The sequence below is a fragment of the Poeciliopsis prolifica genome, unplaced genomic scaffold, assembly GCF_027474105.1.
Source record: "Poeciliopsis prolifica strain line A6 unplaced genomic scaffold, Auburn_PproV2 SCAFFOLD035, whole genome shotgun sequence".
Taxonomy (NCBI): domain Eukaryota; kingdom Metazoa; phylum Chordata; class Actinopteri; order Cyprinodontiformes; family Poeciliidae; genus Poeciliopsis; species Poeciliopsis prolifica.
This window is the reverse complement of record NW_026562410.1, coordinates 1,187,734-1,209,546: the sequence shown is the minus strand read 5'-3', so window position 1 is coordinate 1,209,546 and position 21,813 is coordinate 1,187,734. Positions and strand designations below refer to the sequence as shown.

At 38.6% G+C, this 21,813-nt stretch overlaps 2 protein-coding genes and 1 non-coding gene across 3 annotated transcripts; all 3 read right to left on the bottom strand.

Moving 5' to 3' along the window:
• Positions 1-1,856: 1,856 nt before the first annotated feature.
• Positions 1,857-14,050, bottom strand: LOC129374323 (prostaglandin G/H synthase 1-like). Its single transcript, XM_055052693.1, has 11 exons — positions 13,885-14,050; positions 13,652-13,735; positions 9,715-9,831; positions 8,268-8,408; positions 8,042-8,185; positions 6,298-6,479; positions 6,039-6,122; positions 5,506-5,752; positions 5,016-5,302; positions 3,708-3,855; positions 1,857-2,588 (listed from the first exon to the last, which is right to left on the bottom strand). The coding sequence occupies exons 1-11, from the start codon at positions 13,889-13,891 to the stop codon at positions 2,242-2,244; spliced, it is 1,788 nt and encodes a 595-aa protein (XP_054908668.1). The 5' UTR covers positions 13,892-14,050; the 3' UTR covers positions 1,857-2,241.
• Positions 14,051-17,886: 3,836 nt separating this feature from the next.
• On the bottom strand, positions 17,887-20,702 carry rpl37 (ribosomal protein L37). Its single transcript, XM_055052363.1, has 4 exons — positions 20,602-20,702; positions 19,831-19,966; positions 19,606-19,690; positions 17,887-17,997 (listed from the first exon to the last, which is right to left on the bottom strand). Exons 1-4 carry the CDS (start codon positions 20,602-20,604, stop codon positions 17,928-17,930), a joined length of 294 nt encoding a protein of 97 aa, XP_054908338.1. The 5' UTR covers positions 20,605-20,702; the 3' UTR covers positions 17,887-17,927.
• Positions 20,044-20,121, bottom strand: LOC129374359 (small nucleolar RNA SNORD72). The gene has a single exon (XR_008607492.1). It is a non-coding gene; the product is annotated as a small nucleolar RNA SNORD72 (small nucleolar RNA).
• Positions 20,703-21,813: the final 1,111 nt, after the last annotated feature.

Below are 21,813 nucleotides of genomic sequence, written 5' to 3'. Positions count from 1 at the left end.
CAACGCGTCTGACCCTAGCTGTAATGGATTGTTTCTTTGCAACATCATGAGAGAAAAAAAAATTATACTCATTCCTTTTACGAATAAATAAAGGACGGAAACACACAATGAAATTATGGAGTCTGGAAGGAGACGGATATCAAATGTGCGTGACTAGAAGCTCAGAGGGAGAATATTTCACTGCCAGTCAGAAAGCTGTTTAGTTTTTCTCCACTTTTGGACTAGGGCTGCAACAAAACATCATCAGTCAACATTTATCACTTATTTTTGTGAAGAGTCATATTAAACTATTTAGCAAACAGATATATGTCAAAGGAAGTAGATTTAATATTTATCAGAACTCAGCTAACAGACCACAACACTCAAAATGTTCCACTTTCATTTAGTTTTTACCCATGTTGCATTCTGCTTTGGGTTGGAAAGGGAAGGATGGAGATGATGTCTACATGTTTTATGACTATCTTTGTTTTGGTTGAACTAACAACGTGTTCACAGCTATAGTCTTGTCCCAAAGGTCATTAATTATGAAAGACAATGCTGCCAATGTCAGTCGTTTCTTCAAGAAAGAATTAGATTTATATACATAACTTCAGGTCACATGGGATGATTGAAACAGCTTTCTTTTTCTTTTTTTACTTGATGATACGTTTTATTCAAACTTCATTTTACTCTCAATTGTCCACAAACGTTTACTCCTATAACTTTCCACCGAGCAGTTTGAGATAGATAGGCTCTATTAGACGCTATAGTGAAGCAAAACTGCAAAAACTGTTTAATTGCATGTCATATAGTCTTTCCTGGAAGCACTTGAAGGCAACACGGGTGACTTTACTTGTAGTTAGAGCTTTCACCTCTAGAGGGCAATGTGACCATAAACTCTTCTACGTGGATATTTTCAGACCTCTTACTGCTCTTACGCCGGAAGTAAAAAAAAATACAAAGGATTAAATTAATTTCTAAAGTGTCCCGGCTATAAAAGAAAAATAAAAACAGATGGACAGATGAAAGGAATAAATGGATAAAGAAAGAGGGTGAGGAAAGGCAGGAAGAAAAAGGAAACAGGGAAGTACAAAGGAAGAAAAAGATGAATAATAAAATGGGAATGAAGAAGGTAAGGAAAGGAAGAAGGGAGGATAGTAAAAGGAGGGAGTGAATGAATGATAGAAAAATAAAGAGAGAAAAAAAGAATGGATAAAGAAAGGAAAAAGGGAAACAAGAAAGGAAGTAAGGAGACAAGACAGGAAAGAAGGAATATGGATGGGAGGAAACATTAAAAGACAAATTTTTGACAATGAGATGGTCTTGAATACAAATATATTTTTTTTCTTCCTCTATTTACATACTTTTCGTTATCTACACATTTCTCCAGACCTGGAAACGCTTAAATCAAGCTCCAGGCTTCACTCATCTGCACAGGAATCCAGAATCCGAGCTACTTGCAACGTTAACTACAATCACAGCAGCGAATTTGCCAAGTCATACATCCCGATCATAATTTCCTTTCTTACAAAAGGCGCAGGGTGCCGGTAACAAGATTTGTGCTGACTCAGCCTCGCTCTAAGAGAAAAACAAAACAGTTTCAGCCATGTTAGAAAAACATCCTGTAAAAATGAACATGTGTTGTCTTAAGACTTTAACAGATCAATTTGTCTGTAAAGACCTCTATCTATCCCAAATGGTGTCCTAAAATGTTAGTTTTCCATTCTTTAATGTTTTACTTCAATGTGACTAATCATTAAACCAACACCCACAGTGCTCCACTATTGTGTGAGGTTTCCGTTCCCATCACAACTACCTGCCAGAAAAAATACTGATTCAGTGCTCTCAGTAAATGGAAATGGATAGAACAATAGATGTCATCTTCCAATCTTTATTAAATTGATAACAACATGTCACATGGCTATAGTTTTATTCCAAAATAAACTATTTACCAACAAATACACATCTATTTTAGCGGATGGTCCAAACTTCAACAACTTTTCAGTCTGTAGGCAGAAAGGATTTAATAAAAAGCACATGTTCGGCTCCTCAGTGATGTGATTGTTCAAGTGTGGGACACACTCCGAGCGAGTTTAGTAACAGGAGAGTTGAATTTTACACAGAGTGCTGGGCTCTGTAACGATCTGCAGTGCTGCTAAAACAAGCACTGCTGTTTTCTCCAAACGAATGTCTTTGCTTGCTTTGTGCAGCCACCTGGTGTAAAAAAAACACACACAACTCCTCCCGGGGATCTGCACATGGTCATAGCTCAGTGCTTCGCTCTTTCCTGACTGGTTTCTCCTCTGCTGGAACGCTGAACGCCACGTAGGGACACGTCCGGGAGTTCAGACACACCAGCTTCTTCAGAGTGGCCGAGTTCACGATGTCGAAGCCGACTTTGCCTCCAAATGTGCTGGGCTTCCAGTATTCGGGGGAACATATGGGGTTACCCAGGAGGCCTTTGAGGGAAAACGGGGCACCCATTTCCACCATGCTTTCTCCAAATATCGACTCTGGTCGGGTCTTCTCCAGCAGTAACCCGGGGTAAAATTCAAGAGCGTCGATGTCCCCGTAGAGCTCCTCTAGGGTGCTGGCGATCTCCTCGTTGTCTGTAAAAACCAACCAGAAGCGACACTTAAAATGTACACTGATAGTGCGGTTGAAGGAAGATGAGTAAATATATCAATCTGACAGATATGTGAATGTTAAGGTGGCAGATCAGTATAATATATAACGCTTCAAAAAGGTTACAGAAGAAGATGCTCTGAAATAGTTTAGTTTAAAGGACAATCATGTGCTAGAATGCCCTAGTCAAAGTCCAGACCCAAATCCAATTGAAAAACTATCTAGAAAAAAAAAACAGAGTTACTCTTCATTCAATTTCACTAAACTTGAGCACTTATGAATAGAGGAAAGAGGAAAGATTGAGGTTCGGAAAGTTGATGCATACATAAAAAAGACAGTCAGCTTTCCTTTATTTGCAAAAGATTTGAAAAATAATGCATAATTTTCTTTCTACTATACAAGTTAGCATCATAGCTTTTTAAGAGATTGTGTTGCTCTTAGAAAGCTGTAAGAGCAACACAATTATAGACAAACTCCTTTGCACAGGTCAAATCCCAAATCCGGCCATTGATATTAAATGAAGACAGATTTTCTTCAATCCTTCCCAAAATATGATGAATGAAAGAAACTCAAACCTGGTTTGATTTGTTGTCAGGCCATAATATTACCAACACATTTAACAGCAAGGCAGATGCTCCATTGCACTTGTTTTACATGCTATACATGGCCTTTCCCCATAAACAACGTTTCAAAGCTGCATATGTGGCATTGGTGCTCTGAGCATTGCAGCACCAAACACTCTTTCAGACATGACATCCTGAGTCCTGCTACTCTAAGTCTGGCCTTTTCTTTGCTCTCACTGTCATATTATGCACCCTCAAATATTTTGGACCCTGACTATGGTGGCCAGAGTTTTTTCAGCCACAAATCTTTCTTGTTTCTGGAACTATTTGACATGAAGACAAAATGTCTCCGAATGATTTTTATGGCAAATCATAACATAAAATCTCAACTGTTCATCTCTCCTATTGCTACCTTTTGGAGCAATGGGAGACTCAACATCGGTTGCATGTGTTTTCAAGGACTTGCAGAAAGCTGCAAGTCTGGTTCCAGGTCGTCTCTACTTGGAGTTGCATGGGTTTCACAACAGCCGCCTGTCTTACCAGTGAAGTCTCTGAATGATGTGTATGGCTCGAGGTTAAAACGCTTCCTGTACTCGTTGAAAGGCTGGATCCGGAGCTCTCGGGACTCCTTTATCGTTCCCACGGCGACTTTGGAGACAATTGCGTTCATGTTGTAGCCGCCACCAATCTGCAAATGAAAAATATTAGAAACGTGTACTTAGTTATTTTTTGCAAGACATTTATTGTGCGCATTATTTTTCCTTAAAAAAAATAAAAATAAAAAAGAACAAAATCTGAAATATTTCTCAGTGAAAATTGTTTATTATTTAAGTTAAGTATTTGGTTTACTTTACAACCAAATACTTTTAAATGCATAGCTTAGATTTACATACTAACACATGGCAGAACGGTATCAGAGCCTTTATCATGCAAATCATATTTGGATAACATTTTATTGATAGCATCTGAATTTGGCATAAAGAAAAGAAAGAGCTTTTATCCAACCTGTCTTAAATGAACTGATAAAGCTGGAGGGGTGCTGCAATAAACTGTGGGATATTGTTTATTGTTTATAGCCTTCATCCATTACTGTATCTATCTGCTGATAGCTGCTTCCAGCTGGATAATTTATCATAAAAAGACCTCCAACTGGTTTCCTTAACATCACGATGAGTTTCCACCGTTACCAGATCTTAATCCAACAGAGCATTTTTAGGCTGTGATGGAACGGAAGATGTTTGTGCAGCCACTCCAAATTCTCAAAGGGATTTTTTTAGACACCTTCTTGAACAAAGGCTTAAGGCCGTGCTGATGTCTGGTCCAACTTGTTATAATCTGTGCCTAATAAATTACTCGGTGAGATGCAGAGACGCATGTCATACAAAAACCGTTCTGGCTTTGTTGTTCTTGAGCAGAGGAAAACATTCCAGGATCCACTCGTATGAGATCTGGCATCATCTGGAGTCTTTTAAGAGGCTTACTTTGGGAAATGTCCAACAACCTTTTTTTTTTTTTTTTTTTAACACATCATGCCAACAAGTTATTAGTAATAATGCAGAAAAATGGTAAACAATGAATGAATGTCCAACAGCACCTCAGTTGCTTGCAAGACTTGATGTCATGCAAAGCAGATAGACTAAAATGCTACAACCTCTACAAACAACCAAAGAGGAGCTGAGAAACATAATGCAAAAACTAAAAAAAAAAAAAAAAAAAATGGATATATATTTTAGAATTTTTACTCTTATGCAATGTGGTCAAGAGAAACTGTCTAAATCTGTTCAGTCAAACGTAAAGCCTCAATCAGCTATTCAGAGCTTCCAGATGTTTCCTTCAGATCATTGTTACCTGGCCGGCAACTTGCCGAGAGAAGGCATCGACCAGTTTCTCCACGCCATAGTGCGTCAGGACAGAAGTGTTGAAGAGGAACTGCGCGTACGTCAGCTCGTCTCCGTTGATGTGGAAGGTGTCGGGCATCAGCGGGTGCCAGTGGTAGAGCTGGCTGAATTCTAGCGCGATGCGGTTGCCGTACTGGAAGTGGGATTGGAAGAGCAGGGTGGGATCGAACTTGAGCTGCAGCAGGTAGCCGCTCAGGTGCTGCACGTACTCCTCTATCACGATCTTTATGGTCTCGCCTGGAAATCAGACAGACGGCAATGTTCATCACAAATTCTGCACTCTGTATTTAATGTAGTCGCTAGATTTGTGTTTGAAATCTTTTTTTAATTTGTACATTCGCTGTGAAAACTGACAACAAAAAGCACATAAAATGAAAAACATACGTGAATAATTAATGTAGAATCCAGAATAAACAGGTTTTCCAAAGTGCCGAGCTCACCGATGATGATAAGGCGGGTCGTCTGGAAAAGCTGCTCATCGTCCCACGTAGGATGCTCTGCTTTCAGGATGTCACAGACTCTGTTGTGCTCCCTGAGCCACAGTGTGGCGTACAAACCCAAACCAGGAAGGAGCCCGAACACCTCCTGACCAATGGCCATCTGCTTCTCCACCGGGATCCCGGGCGGGTAGCTCATCCTGATGGGAGCATCAACTACAGAGGGAGGGTACATTTCTCCATCGATCAACTGATGGAGAAAGACAGGAATTCATTTCGACATGGTACATGTTTGGTAATGAGCTTCCCTGTTTCTGCCAACATGGCCATTGTTCAACATATTTTTCCTCTTTAATTGTTCTTGGGTAAGAATCAGGAGAAATTCTTTTGACAAATAGAAAATGAAAACACTGCCCCGAATGTGTTAAGGAATGTGTTATCTTGTGGGTTTGATGAAAAAGCCACTGGAGAACGGAAATTATTATTTTCTGTTCTGATCTTGTTCCATATGGTAAAGCTGACTCCGCAGGTCTCACCTGATATTTCAGTTTTCCATCTTTGAAAAGCCGGAGCTTGTGCTGACGTTGCAGGTTGTCTCCATAAATGTGGCCCGCATCCACCTGCATGAGTAACAAGATACAACATGAATTAAATGGAGGTAAATTTAACACCTCCATTTTATTAAAGGTTCCTAGAGTGCTGGTTCACAACAGCTGACCAAGATCTGATCAAAATACTTTTATGATTCTTTATTTTTATCTTTTCTAAAAGGTTTGTTGTTTTTCTGGGACTGACCCCGTGTGACAGAGCCTTGGTGAAGCCCACACCCATGCGGTTGTAGGTCTTGAAGAACTGGTGAGTGAAGTGCTGAGCGAAGAAAGCAAACATGATATTGGAGCCCTGAGGGTCAGGCCTGAATGTCCTTCTTATCAGCAGCTTCTCAACCAAAACCTCAGGGTCAGGGAGGCCATTTTTGCCTGAACAAAATGAGGAAAAAAAAAAACAAAAAAACACTTCGTCACACACAACAACACATTCATGGGCTGGTACATGAAGTCATCCTCCAAGTTGTTAAAAATGAGAAAGCTCATTTCAAAAAGGAATGTGACATAATGGAAAGAAAAAACAACAACTAGTCTTCCATTAAATAAAAAGTTGTAATGATCTGGCTGCCCACATGTAAACACCCTTCAACAACTTCTTTCTTAAATTACCTTAAGGAGTCTCATCTCATCTCATTTGATGGTATTTACTCACTTTACCTTGCAAAAGTTCTCCAAATAGGTGACATTGTGAAAACATCTTTTGTTCAGAGACTTCTTTGCATGAGCCTTTAATTTTAACCTTAATTTTTCTCTTGTCCGAACACAAACTTGTGAAATCTGCCTTCTGTAGGTTTTGGGTCAAAACTGTGATTTTTGGAGCTATTCATAACTTCATCCACCTTAAAAAAGTCTCTCGCTTTCACCTGAAAAGAAGTAACCCCAGTTACACCTTGGATTTGGTGTTTTTATGATGATGTTCACTGTCGTTTTTGGAATTATGTCCCTTAACTTCAAGGTCGGATTCATTAAACTGCAACACATTTTCTCACAAGGCTTTCGGAGATTTTTTAGCCAGGCCTGGTTTTTATTTTTTATTTTGGAGGGATACGTTTCTTTCTCATAACCCCTACCAGTTTATGGAAAATATGGGCATTTTTAATCACATGTCCAACACAAATAGTCCTTTATATAAAATCCTGCAGCTCCTTCCTTGTTGATGTTGGCCTCCGTGACCAGTTTCCTGCTTCCCCTTTCAAAAAAAATCTTGGAAAAGTATCCAGCTTTTGTTACACCACTGTTGTCCCACTTTTCCTCAATGTTCAACTTTGCTGAAAACAATTGTTCAGATCCTTTGTTAAATCTCTGCCAGCTATGGTTTCAGCCAAAGGATGCAAACAGGGTGAAATATATATATATATATATATATATATATATATATATATATATATATATTATATATATATATATATATATATATATATATATATATATATATTTTAATCCAACGAGAACAGCTGAATTCAATTTTCTAATTAGTCAAATTTAAAATAATAAGAACACAAGATGACTGATTGCTGAAAATGAACTGAATGATGATTCAGCAAAGTATTAGTTCAATAGTGTACACATCTATACAACCTGGCCTTTTCCTGCACACATTTATCTGTTTTCCAGCAGAATTGTTACAACCCCTCTCTTTGTGTGATGTCAATTTTAAAACCCATTGTTTTAAACTTTCCACATATCGCTCTTGATATGTACAAGTTTAGACCAGCAGAAACTTTTATATGGCAATTTTCTGATCACAAATCTGCTGCACTCGAATGCCTTGTCCTCTAAAGGTGAGAAATGTTCCAACATGTCATGAACCGCAATTACTAATTAAAAGTTGCTTGATGGTTCGATCAACTCAAACTCAGAGAACATCTTAACAGCGTGCATGTACAATTAAAAATAAGACTCCTATTGATAGTCCTCAGCGACTCAGACCTCACCTTTGACCCCAAGGGGTGTGGGGCAGTCCTCAGGAACAGGCGGCAGGATCCTGGTGTAGTAGCTGAGGTTGTAGTAGGACTCCCAGCTGAGGTAGTTATATTTTGAATTGAACGTGGGAGGACTGGGGATCAGGTTGGACCTTACTGTTGATAACAGGAAGAGAGTTAGCATAAATAAACACTGCGCCTCGTTACCCCAGTGAATTTTTCTGAACGCTCATCTGACCCGTGAGAATCAGCCGCATGAGGACGTTCCGTAAGAACGTGTTGTTGATGATGTCCCACACCCAGTGGAAATGGGTGAGAATGTAGTGCACCACATCTGGACCGGGCCTGAGGAACCGACGCACCCGGGTCCACAGTTCAGCTGTGGTGAGGGGGCAAAACGGGGGAAAGAAGAGGGAGAAAACCCACTTTTTATTATTCTTTTTGTGGAACTGGGAGTGTGGAGAGAAAATGTACTTTGCGTAGCTGAGTCATGATGACATCGTCCATCAGGGGCCTTTGTAAGCCTTAACAGCTGAGGCCACCCACATGTTTAACCCAGTTCATAAACTGGGTAGCTCATTTTCATTATTGAGCTACAAAACCTGAACCCAGGATTTTCCTGTCAAAAAGATAAAACGCCTTTAAGCCACAAGATCAACATTGGGTATGTTTTCCCAAGGGCTCTCAAGCACCAAAATGTAACTTACAGGAATCCTGTGCTTTATAAGGAAATTACTTTGTTACAAGAAGTTTGTGGTCCAAACCCTTTATCAGGAATTGTCACATAATGTAGCTGAAACGAGATATTTAGATAGACTGTATATAATGCCACATCATACTTTTTTTCCTTTCTGAAGTGAGACTAAAGTCTTCCTGTATGACATCAGAGAGTATTGCGTGCTAGGCCATAATGACCAGGGAGCTACTACATCTGGAGGAAAAAGGGGGAAGCTCCTAACCCTCCCTGGTCAAATACAAAGTAAGGGGTGTGACAGCATCCGTTCTCCACTCTGTGTGTGTGTGCATGTGTGTGTACGTGCGTGATGCTCTTCACAAAAGAAATCACATCATAAAGGATGAACACTCTATGACAGTATTGCTGTAAAAATGGTATATGTAACCAATGACTTCTGCAAACATGACTCCACCAGTTATCTGAGGGAGAATGGGCCAGGATTCCCGTAAACATTAAGGGAAGGTCACCCGAAAAGTCGGACCATAAAAAAAGCTATGCAGACGTTCACACCCAGCTCCTCTCCGCCGCGTTTAACTCTGCTGGGCTTTTCCTTCCCCACTTCCCTCTCAGTCCCCCACTGCCCCCATCAAGTAATTGTTGCACTTTAAATATCTGTCAGTCTCAAAGTTTGCATAACCTCTGATTGCAAACCGCAGCAGGGAGACTGTTTCGTGGAAATGAGAAGCAGACCAGTTCAGACCAGCAGAGCAGAAGCCTCTGCAGAAGAAATCAGCAGATTAACTTCTGATCCAGCTGCTCTCCTGCAGGCAGCTTCACCACATTTTCCCCAAATATTTGGTCTAGACAAGAAGGCTTCGACTCCGTCAGCCAGGGAACTTTGTCGCGATATAACGAGAATTCATCTTGACCGCAAGGGTGTAGAATTCCTGAGAAGTGTAATAACAAAGGAGGAAATGAGAGGAGGCTTTTTGAAGATGAGTCGACTCACGGATGGTGCAGTTTTCTCCATAGTATCCGGTGCGAGTGCAGTCACACTCATACTTGTCCTCGCCGGAGCGCACACAGACGCTCCAGTGTTGACATGGGAGGTAACAGCATGGATTCACTGTGGAAAACAGGAGGAAAACCTGAGTTAAAAACTCTGTCATCTGGTCAGAAAGAAGGTGAATCACTCGGTGGTTATGAGCAGACCGTCGCACACACTACTGGCAAAAGGGCCAAGTTCTTGTAACATCATAAACCAAAATAAATTATTTCAAAAATCTTTCCATTCTGAGCCAAACACGCTGCATTAATGAATAAAAAAAATTATAAAAAAAAAGATGTGGAAACATTTTCAAAAGCTGCAGTAAACTGGTTACACAAGCAATACTTTGTTGGACCACCCTTTGAGTCAATTCCACGATTCATTCTTGCGTGCATGCTGCCAACTAATCTAATTAAGTGTGAATAAAGTCCAACTGTTCTAGTGGGATTTTCCTGATATTTGCTCAATGGCAGCTTTAGGTAAAGTCTAGTTTGTAGAGAGGTTTGTTTGTGACGCTATATTCCCTCAAAAGACAAGATCATCTTTTGAAAACTACATTTTGTATAACCTACGTAACATCACACCTCATCACCAAAAATAAAATAAAATAAATAAATAAATAAAACAACCGACTAAATTCATGATAAAGCAAAGTGGCAGTACAATCACTTTTCTTCACTAACTAGACTTTTTATCTTGTTTAGTGAAGTGGAAGTGATATGCAAGCTAAAAGAACAACACAAAAAAGGTCACGCCAGAATTATAGGAAATGCAAGTCTATGAACACCTATCGCTGAAAAATCTGTAGCATCACCTGAAGAGGGCAGAGGTAGATACAAATCAACCCTGGAAAAAAATTAAAAAAGTGGGAAGCCTAATCTCGCCAAGTCAAGCTGTGGAATGCTGATACTCCAAACCAAATAACAGAAAATGCTGAGGTTGCCGCATACTTGCCAAATTAAAGGTGGAAATTATTTTTTGAAAAGATTCATCACAGTCAATTTTTTTTTCTGTCACAAAAATCAGGCAACATGATAAACACGCAAGCGTTTTTCAACCATCACATGAAGCCAAAGGGTGGGGAAACCAGTCATTGTTGTTGCTGCCTCTCTCCATGTGAGCAGTTCTCATTACTTGACACTAAATTACTTCCTACAGCACCATCTGCTCGGGTCAAGCCTGCGATAAGTCTTCAAACTTCACACACAACAGATATGTTTCAGAGACAGATCTGAAGTCTTATGAGCTTCAGGGATTTGTCTTTCAACCCTCGACAGGATCAAACTCTGGCTTTACTTTTTGTTCCTAGTTTAATTAAGTTCCATTTTTGTTTGTAATCTAGTAAGACAATCTCGACTGCGAAAGAAAACAGAACAATAACTGTGCGTAAAATTAGCTAAAGGTACGGTCAGAATAGGTATTTAACAGGATTTGGATGGCTTCTTTAACATACTGAGCAACAGTAGTTTCCATTAAGCAAACATGAACGCCTTCCTTTAAAGTCAAGACTATTTCAAGGGAAAACTTCATTAATTTCTAACTAACAGACAGAGTGGCATAAAAATAGTGTGCAAGATGAAAACTGCATACAGTGATCAAAAGTTAGCTTGATCTAAAACAGCGTGTTTATTTGGTTTTGGGGTTTGTAGCCCATTTCTTACACATCATGTCTGACAATCGCTAACAGAGAAGAAAACGATAAACTGTGACAAACTAACTACAGTTAGTCAGCTAAACAATGTTATAAAACTATGTGATTTTCTCGCTTGTTGTTTATTTAAACCTAACAGCAAACTTTTCAAATTAATCATGACTGGGTTTCATGTAACATTAATTCAAACCAGCTGTAATTTATAGACCTTTAAACCAAAGTTCTACCATTTTGACGACGAGAAAAAGTTTTTATTGTGAGAAAGGTGCAGAGGTTCACAGCTGAAAATGTTCCCTCAGTCTTTATTAGACCACAAACTCCAGAGGGTAGAGAGTATGCATGAAATTGAATGCAAGAATTTATTATTTTTCAAGTTTTTTTTTTTTGGCAAATAAAAATCTGAAACATGTGGCATACATTTGTATTCTATAAAAAAAGTTTATATATTTATTTTTTTTACTTACTATTTATCTGAAGCTCAAACTCAACCTTTATGCAGCAGCCAAACATTTGCCCACTCACTCTCACCCTTGCAGAACTGCCTTGGAGCAGTACACATTCCCACACATGAAACAAAATAAGATTTTCCCCCCAACACTTCAGTTTTCATTCGAATCCAACAATATCAACGTAATGAGTTGATTAGTTCGCTGCAGTGGCGCCGGCACTCAGACTGCGTTATCTAACAGCTTCCTACTGTTACCAGTCAGTGCATTCAGACCAGCTGCATATTAATGCAGGATTTAACGTAACAGAAGATAACACACACTTTGGAATAATCATCAACTTTCTTTTTTACAAGTCAAGTGAAGCAGGCGGCGCATAACACAACCCACATGAAAAGCCCATTGTTTGTCTGGACAGAAGAAAGGTGAGAAACAAAGAGGAAGAGGTCTGTGGCATAAATTAACTGGTTCACACAGGCTTGCTGTGGGATGACATAAACTTTTATAAATCATTGCATCACACTTCATTGATCTGTAGATATGCTCACAGGGAGGGATGGGAGGTAAACCGTGAAATATCCAAACATTTCCTCTTAACATCTGTTCTGTGAAGATGGTTTTATAGAGTTCACCGTTCATGCAAAGAGACAACCTCCCCCATAATCCCTCTCTCTCTCTCTGAGCCTTATCAGAACCAGGAAACACGCCTGACAACTAAGTAAAGGACTATCTGATTTCTTGGGTCAGCATAGGTTCGAATCTCGGTTCAGTTTCACCTGAAATGAACCACAAACACAGTCTTCTGGGATGAGTTGTTCCAATTAATGACAAAAACAGTGGCGCCGGAATTTTGTCTGGAAATAAATGCGTCAGATAACACAACAGATGATGGAATCAGATTAGGACGTGAAGAAAGTGAGAAATGTTTGACAGGTAAAATGATTCCGAGCGAGCTGGCACAAGGGGCGTGAGAGAGGGACGTGTCTGTGCAAGACGGACCGGAAAAGTCTACCTAAGACGAACTAATACTTGGAATTCCACCCCCCCACCCCAACTATGAATGTTTTCTGAAAGCTGAAATTGCGTTGTGCTTGGACGCATGAAGGTATTTTATTGATTCATTTGTTTATTTAGAAGGTTTCAAGAGAATAGGTGCCAGAAGTTTCCATGCGATTGATTTGCTTGGCAGTAATTGTCATTTAAACATTCCATAATTCCTGATGCAATGATTCTGCTTACAGATTGGACCACATCAAATGAAGTCAGGGCCAAACAGATGACAGTAAGTAGAGGATGAAAAAGATTTTCCTTTTGTTTTCCTTTGTTTTTGATTTCAACTTTTAAAAGGAAATGAAATTCTCCACAATTTTGTCAATGACAATCTTGGCGTTTCGTATTTTGAAATAGCAGCAGGATCATGCTTACTTCAATTTCAGAATCATCCACTTAGTTGATTTTTGAACAGATATCATTCGACGATGATAATTATAACATCAGAACTTTCCCCCTTTTGGTCTGTATCTTTGTTAAAAGCTTCATAAGAAAATTGTGTCAAGGTTGCACAGGCAACTGCATCTAATGCTCGCTAAAACACCAGGACTCTACCTGCCAAGACATGCCTTTGTTTTCTTGGTTCCAAGAATACCTGATACCCACACACCAGCCTAATCTGCCACGTTCAGATTAAGAACTAACAAAACCAAGAGGGATCACAAAAACATGAGCTACGCTTCAAACTCCAAATGTGTTTCCCTGCCTAGTTGCCCCGTTCCTGATTCGAACCCACTAAACTCCTGCCCACCTGTGCTGGTTGTAACCTCGTCTCCCCGGCATCCGGGCTCCCGCAGGAGCAAGAGGAGAGCACAAACTGATCCAAGGATAGAGGCTTTGGAGAGAGAGAGAGAGAGAGAGAGCAAGAGAGAGAAAAAAAGGATTAAATCAGTTTTAACAACCATAGAGGTAATAACTACACTGATCATAGTACATGCTGAGAAAAGATGGGCACAAACAGGAGCTGCAGCTGCATATGCTTACCTCTCATTACAGCAGCCTCAGTTCAGGAGGATGACATTCCAATATGTAGAACAGCAGAAGTGCAATACTCCAGCAGACAAGGCTGAGAGTCAGAGGAAGGAGATTCAGCAGCTGAGAGAAGGAGAGAGAGCAACTGGACGAGCTGTCCAACAGGTTGCCTCCTATTTCTGAGAACTGCTGTCCCACCGCCTCCCATCAGATGGGAAAAGGAGAGACTGAACAGTGGCCGCAGGGAATTGCTCTTTATTGCCTCCTGCTGGTGGAATGCAATGAGTCTCAAGCCTTCTTCCTGGCAAATTATTTATTGGCCAATAAAGCAAAAAAGTTCGTTCTTTTTTAGATTTCCATTTATTGCACTTTTACAAACTTTTTTTTCTCAATTATATACTGACCTTACATCAACTAAGTGCATGTATACACCAAAAACATAACGCAATCTGACATGTCCTTCAAGTTGGAACTCTGACCTTGACAATTGCAGTCATTACAGCAATCTACCAGCAAGACAGTAAAATAAATTGTAGTCCAAGTAATGGGAACAACTTGAAACTAGAGGCTGGCCAGAAGCTCCACTTTGCCAGAGGTGGAGGAGTGTGCTGGTTGTGTAAAACAGAGAAACCAGGCACCAGTATGCAGAGGAATGTTGGAAAATGCTGCTGGCCTTATCTGTGACTGAAACCAGACCAATGTTAAGAGGTCAGAGGTCAGCTTGCCAGATCTCAACAGATAAAATATTTACATTTGTTGGAAAACCATGAGCACCTTTATGTGTAATCTGTTGGTTTCCCATTTCAAGTAACACATCTGTTTTTTTCTTGACTTAACATTAGGTCACTTTGGAGGTAAATTGCTTTTCTTTATATGGATGCCTCCACTGACATTTTCCAGCCTTACTCATTAAATTAAACCATTTGACTCACTTGTAAACAGACAGTCATCTTCAGAAAAGTTTCAGCATTGTTATAAATATTTGTTTCATAGCCTCCCCGCCCCCTCAAAAAAATCATCTCCCAGCTGGATTTCTCCAGATCACATAAACATGGCTGCTGCTTCAACCTGAAGGAAATTCATCCCTGGCAGATATGCAAAAGCAAAATGCAGACTCAACGTCCTCAGCTCAGCAGAGCAGGAACGTTTTTTTCTGCATGTTGAAGCAATTTCTGCCCAAAAGCATAAACTGTTAGTGTTGTGCAAAACAAATTCTGTGTCCAGCAACCAAACGGAAACAGCTCAAAACATAAATAGATAACTTTACTGGAAAACCAAAGTCAAAAACTAGACTACAGAAACCTTTCAAGGATGTCATCAGTAAACTGCTAACATGAGATTAAAATTTATAGAGCTTTACTATAATTGTACATTTACACTTATAATCAATACAGAGTACAAAGGCCTCTTATAAACGCTCTTTTGCTCATCTTTAAAGTGTTAACAGACAAGACTTTCATTGTACTTTCAGCACAGACATTTGAGATTTTTACTACTTATATTTTCAATTTTAAAAAAGGGATACATTTCATAAGCTAATAATTAGATGTTATCCATGTAAACATGGGACCAATGAAAGTGTGTTCTGCATGGAGGTGAAATAAAGGAACATTTTTTAAGAATTCAGACCTTAAAATTCACCTTTTCATTAAAGACAAAAATTTATCTTTAACCCTGTAAAGCCCACACCATGAAATAACTGACAGAAAATTCAAATTCTTTGAAACTGGAGCCTTTATTGGTCCCTCTGAACAAACAAAAAAAATTGTCAAATATTTTTCATATGAGTTTCATTTTGTATCATATTTGATACATCAGGTCACAATGCTCAAAGATTATTTTTTCTTGAACAAACAAAAACATAATAAAACACAAATAACTCAGATAAATTGTTAATTCCAAACATAAAAAGTGCTACAACAATGCAGCAATAACAAATCCACCAATGGAACTGGCAGGGTGGCAGTCTCAAGAACATAACATTTCAGTTATTTTCTACACATATTGTGGCTCACAACCTTTTTATTTTGCATTATGATAGGCTTGGAAACAGTTTCTGACCTTGTTCAGACAAAGATGCACTCTGCATTTCTCACAGGACACCTGGGCAAAGTGGCCCACAGTGCTTGCATCTCTGTCGGGTTTCCCATGTTGGGAAATGATTGAGGCCATCCTTTCACACATCAGGGGACAACTCAGTGGTTTTCCTCCTCCTAGGAGGGGTTGGCGTTGTTTCCGGAGAGGACAAAGGTCTGCCACACTTTTTGACCTTTCGTGCACTTGTGAGGGCAGTGGCAACAGAGGCCTGAAACCTTCGCAGGGGCAGGTGTTTCTGCCTGGGATGCAGTTTCTCCAGGTCTCTTCTGTAGCGGATCCATGCATTGATTACTGCCACTGTGATGGTGTGCCACCAAATGTAGATGTACCATCTTTGGGATTTAAAGCTGAACTTGTACAATGCAGAAAGCATATCAAGAAGCTCTGTTGTAAGTGTCAACAATGGCCGGTCTGGGAACCATTATGTGGGTTTTGGCTTTTCGATCCCAACTTTCACACTGCCCAGTGGTTAAACACCAACAAAAGAAGAGAGCAGGTTCACAGCTTTGTTGTCATACCATCTCACAATGATGTTGTTTTCCTGGTTTACTCTGAAATCCAGTGACCCTGAAGTCAAGCCTCTATTCAGTTTCCTCAACAGGTTCCACAAACTCAACAAACAGGGCTTCAAACTTTTTTTTTTTCCTTCCTTTTCACTTTGCTCTTTCCCGACTGCTTTGGTGTTTTGTCCTTTGGGATTTCTGGTGCTTCATCATCATCATCCATATCTGGGTTTTCCTCTTCATCATATCCGCTATCTGGGTGTTCCTCAGTCCTTGCAGGAGTCCATTCCTCATGCTCATCCTGCCCTAGCTGCTCGATGTCACTTGAATTCCCATCTATAATCATATTCAGAATATCTTCAACAGTGTATGTCTTTGCCAAAAAACACAAAAACGCACAAAAAACAGAGTGTTAATTTTATCTTTGAATTGGTCAGTTTTCAATGAAAATAAGCAAAAGGTGCAAGTTGAATATATATTTTTAAACTATAAATGTACCAAATTATTAACATGCAAACATGTCATTAGTTTATATGAAAAAAGACTGTACATTGCTTGACATGATGTAAAATACATGAAGTACAATAAAAGAATTGACTGATTTTTCGAGTTAACTGACCCACTGTACCAAATTTGATACATCACTTTTCAACACGGTTTTACAAAATAATTATGATAAAAATACTAAGTAATTTTACATTGCATCAACTCAGTAAGTGTTCCTATTGATAGTTTACCCCAAAACAATTTTATTTTCTTACCTTAACCTTCTAAAATTAGCAGTTTTCCTGCTGAAACTGCATGTGTCCCAGTCCTTTGCCATGGCAGTCTGGTAGTATCAGTGGAAAAGCCTCTGGTGAGAAAGTTACTGCCCCCTGTTGGATTATCAGTGCACTACATGTGTCTAATTGTATACATCGGGTTTCTTAGGGAAAAAAATGTCACACTGCTCATTTGGAGGTCTCAAAAAGTCATGTATCACATGTTACATTTGTGAAAAAAAAATTATACGAAAGGCAGGAAAGTCTAACATCAAACCTCAGATTCATCCCCTATGAAAAGCATTTGGGTTTAATCCCATTTCCAACTTTGAAACAAATTGGTGTTGGCTTATATTTGCTTTCAGACTAATTATCACTATGCTCAGAATTTAAAGATTAGGACATTTAAAGTCCGTCTGTTCCCTCTAACACATGTAATCTATGAAATGATTACCGAGCTCTTATACTTCTAAAAACCACCAGCAGTCTCTTGGAGAAATACTTTGGAGACAGATCCAAATAAACTTAGCCTAAATCAGAATCTGAAAACCACTGGGCCACCTACCAACAAGCACTAAGTTCTGGCCTCAAACTGATCCACTCCCTGCCCATCTGACCCAAGATAAAAGTGGAAAAAGACACAACACTGAAACTCCAATTTATCATCACATTTATTAAACAAAAAATGTGTCATTTAGGATGAGCTGGAGGCGGCCACTGCAGCACGTCTGGGTTTGGGAGTAGTGCCTTCCCGGAAACCATTCCTGCAAAATGATAAAAACAAAGTTAAAGCCATTTAACTCTGAACTTAAACCCATGATACTGGTTATCGTTCAGGTGTGTCAGTTTGTAAAGGTTGATAATTAAGGACATTAAAGATATCCATTATTCCTACTTCAAAATAATAATAAAAACGCCAGGCACCATTTCCTTTAAAAACAGGAGTGACAAGACTGATGCAGCGTAATTAGGATAAATTAATATACATTTGAGGAAGAACAGAGAAACCCATGATCTAATGTCACAAACTATCAGGTTAGCCCCACCCCTTTCAAGGTAATTAACTAATGAATAATGAAAATTCAAATAGCTTCACTTCCTAGCACAAACAATAATAATACATTTTTTGTCAAAGTATAAAACTATGAATAACTATTGACATGATTTACACTTAGAAGAAATTTTCCCTCCCAATTTCCTGAAGTTAAATGTTTGGAAATAAATGTTTTGTTTTGCTGTAATATGTAGTCAATTTTCTAAATCTTCAAAAGTTCAATTAGCAGCAAATAAGATTTTCAAATAAAAAGGGCTAGTTCATAAATTACCAATACTTTAAATGAACTAATATTATATATATATTTAAAGCAACTAACAATTGTGCATATGAAAATAAAATGTTGCTATTCTCTACAGGAAATCCCCCCAAAAATTATATTTCTTATCTAAATACTGTTTATTTCCCCATCAAAGGTCATGAAGTTCAGCATCAGGTTTTCCCAGGAGTGAATCTTTTTGTCTTAAATGGAGAATCAGATTCCAATTTCCACAAATAGTACACAGCATTTCTAACACAGTAGTTAAGAGGAGAGCACAATCCTAAATTATGCTGCATGTCAAACTTTAAATGGAAGTGGGATTTCTAGATGAATGGCTGATGTTTTCTGTTTATGACTAAAGTAAATAAAATAGATAAACTCTCCTTACGGTCTAATTGTATGATCATTTCCTGTCGGATATTTAGTTTAGAGCCATCTCTAGGTAAACAAGGAGAAACTCCTACATCCCCTTAAGGAAACAAATTTGTTTAGTTAAAACTGTTGATATCAAAGTTTCTGTTTCAAACGTTTTCACTAAAACCAAACTCGAAAGACGTAAACAATATGGTTCGAAATTCTACCTAATTTCCCTAAATTCTGGTTTAACTTTTATGTTATAATGAATAATATCGTGCAACAGTGTCTATTTGACAATGCAAGTCTTAACCTTTCTGTGAATTAAAAGTTAGCGGGGGGGGGAATCTTGCTGGTATTTCCTGCAGGGAATATCAACAACCCCCAGTGCTTGCAATTGGTTTCAGTTTGACAGTGTTTCTCCAACAGGACAATTTGTGATAACAAAACACGGCCAACTTCTTTTTTTTTTAAATTTAAATTATTAGTCCTCTTTTTATGTGCATTTCCACAAACTCATTAAGCTACTTCAGCTTCAATTTAAGTGAGGAACAGAAAGGAAGTTTAACGTCTTGCCTAGGCACACTGTGTTAATGTTTTAATCTGACATCTTGTTACTTTTTTTCCTCACAACAAAATCACTCGTTGTTTTTACCGTGATCTAAATTGAACATGCACTTCTCCCCCACTGGCTCTCCTCACCTGAATCTGCGGTAGACAACCTTCAGGTGCCTCAGTCGGCCGGTTCCAGTGGTGTTCCTCCTCTTAGCCTTAGCGCTCCAGTTGTCTAGAATCAAAACAAGATCCTACTTTGTTAAAAAAAAGAAAAGAAATCCTCCAGCTACACAGGAAGTGCATATTAAGTAAAAGAAGTTTAAGCTAAAATATCCCCAACATGGGACATACAATATTTCCTATACAACTTACACTTTCTCTTGCGCTTCTGGGGGTAGCCACACTTGCCGCAGGAAGACTTCTGCAGATGATAGGCCTTGGCTCCACAACGACGGCACAGGGTGTGCGTCTTGTTCCGGCGCTTACCGAATGATGATGTTCCCTTGGTCTGAGGAGGACGAAGAGATCAGAGAGGTTAAGAGTCATATTCTTTAAAACCTTATAAGTCACGTTAAAATCAGGAATGTCTTGTCTCAGTACAAATAAATGAATCACAGAAAGTCATTGGTTCAGACATTTCTTTGGTAACATCATTGACAAGACTTTATCACGCACACAGTTGGTTGTGATTCAACTGTGAACCTCAAATGACTAATTTTTAATAAAAACAAGGGATGGTCTCCTCTATAAACAGACGTATCCAATTTCCTTACAATGAATTACTAGTGTTAAAGAAAACAGTCGCCACACACGATTAGCCACGCGACAAGTTAATACATGCTTGTTATTTAAACAAAACTCTTTAAACTGAATAAAAATCCGCAGACCAAGTTGTTCCGCGTCGTTGTTCTTAATTTAATATCGTTTTAGGTGCGAGACTTGACGGTAACGCTAGCGAAAAATGCTACACAGATGCTGCAGAAACGCACTGTAATTTCATAAAAAGATTGGATTTGTCTTAATAATACGTTAACTAAAAGGTGCTGCTACTTATCCGCCATCATAAAAGTGTCAGTTTGTCTCAAATAAAGGTTTGATTAAACAGATGTTAAAAGATTTCTCTTTGTCAGCGTTGCTGCTCACCATTTTCGCCCAGTGGCTGTGGGAAAAGAGACCGGAAGAGGAGCCGGTACGACGTCAAATCACATCCGTGCTACGTCCGGGTGTAGCAGAGAAATTAGTCCGTCTTGCTGCTTGGAGGGAGACAAGAAAAATCCTCTATAAGTAATGAAAAATAGTGTTTTAGTTAAACAACTAGTTTAGACTAGTTGTTTATATGTTATAAAGTCTTTTTCAGGAGCCCATGAAGATTTATATGTATGTATTTTTTGTATAATCCATATGTGTGCTATAAAACACATACCAATAAATACAGAAAATTTGCTAATTCACATTCACAGAAAAAGTTACATCAAATCCCATTTGGTGGTATCTACAATAAAGTTTTGTGAAAAAAAATAATGAAATAAAATAAAATCCCAACAAACGTCGCAGCAACTTCTTTTATTGAACAAATGTCTTAAAATCAAGTAACTTAGAAGACATATCATGTTGACTAGTTGAACTTTTTTGTCTGGATTATAACCATAAAGTTCTTATTCAAAACTGGTCAAGCATAATTTTTTAAAGCAAAGTTTAGAGTGGTGTAAATCATATCTTGTACATTGTGAACAGTATGTTGTTATAAGTGACGAGAATTGTAAAAAAACAACAAAAAAAACCAACCAAAAAAAAAACAAAACAAAAAACCGAAGGTTCAAGTCTTGGTCCACTTCTTTTTAGCTTAAATTAAAATTTATCATTATCTTTTAATATACTAATCCAAATTTCCAAATGTATTTTGAGAACAGTTAAGGACATTTCACCAGTTTTAAGACAGCTTTGAATATGCTTGGGTACAGTTTGAAAAGCATGCCTCTCAGTAACTACAAATAAAACTGTAAATTTATTTCCATTCTGTGAAATAAATTAACATCTGTGGTCACATCTTGCAAAATAGTGAAACACAAATAAAATCCAAAGGACAATGAGGAATTCTGACACAAATCTAAAAACATTGTACCAGTCAGTGAATCAATTTATTGGGCTTTACTTAAAGAGCAATTCTACAACACGGGGGAAAAGGCAACTCAAAATGATTTGATGTATATCTTGTAATCATGTTGGATTCTCATTTGAATTTGACAAATATATCAGGGTGTTGAGCAGTCGCAAAAGTGTAATTAGTCTAAAAATAGTTAAAGACCAGCAGACCTGACACCATTCAGTCCACAGGAGAGCAAGCAATTGCATAGA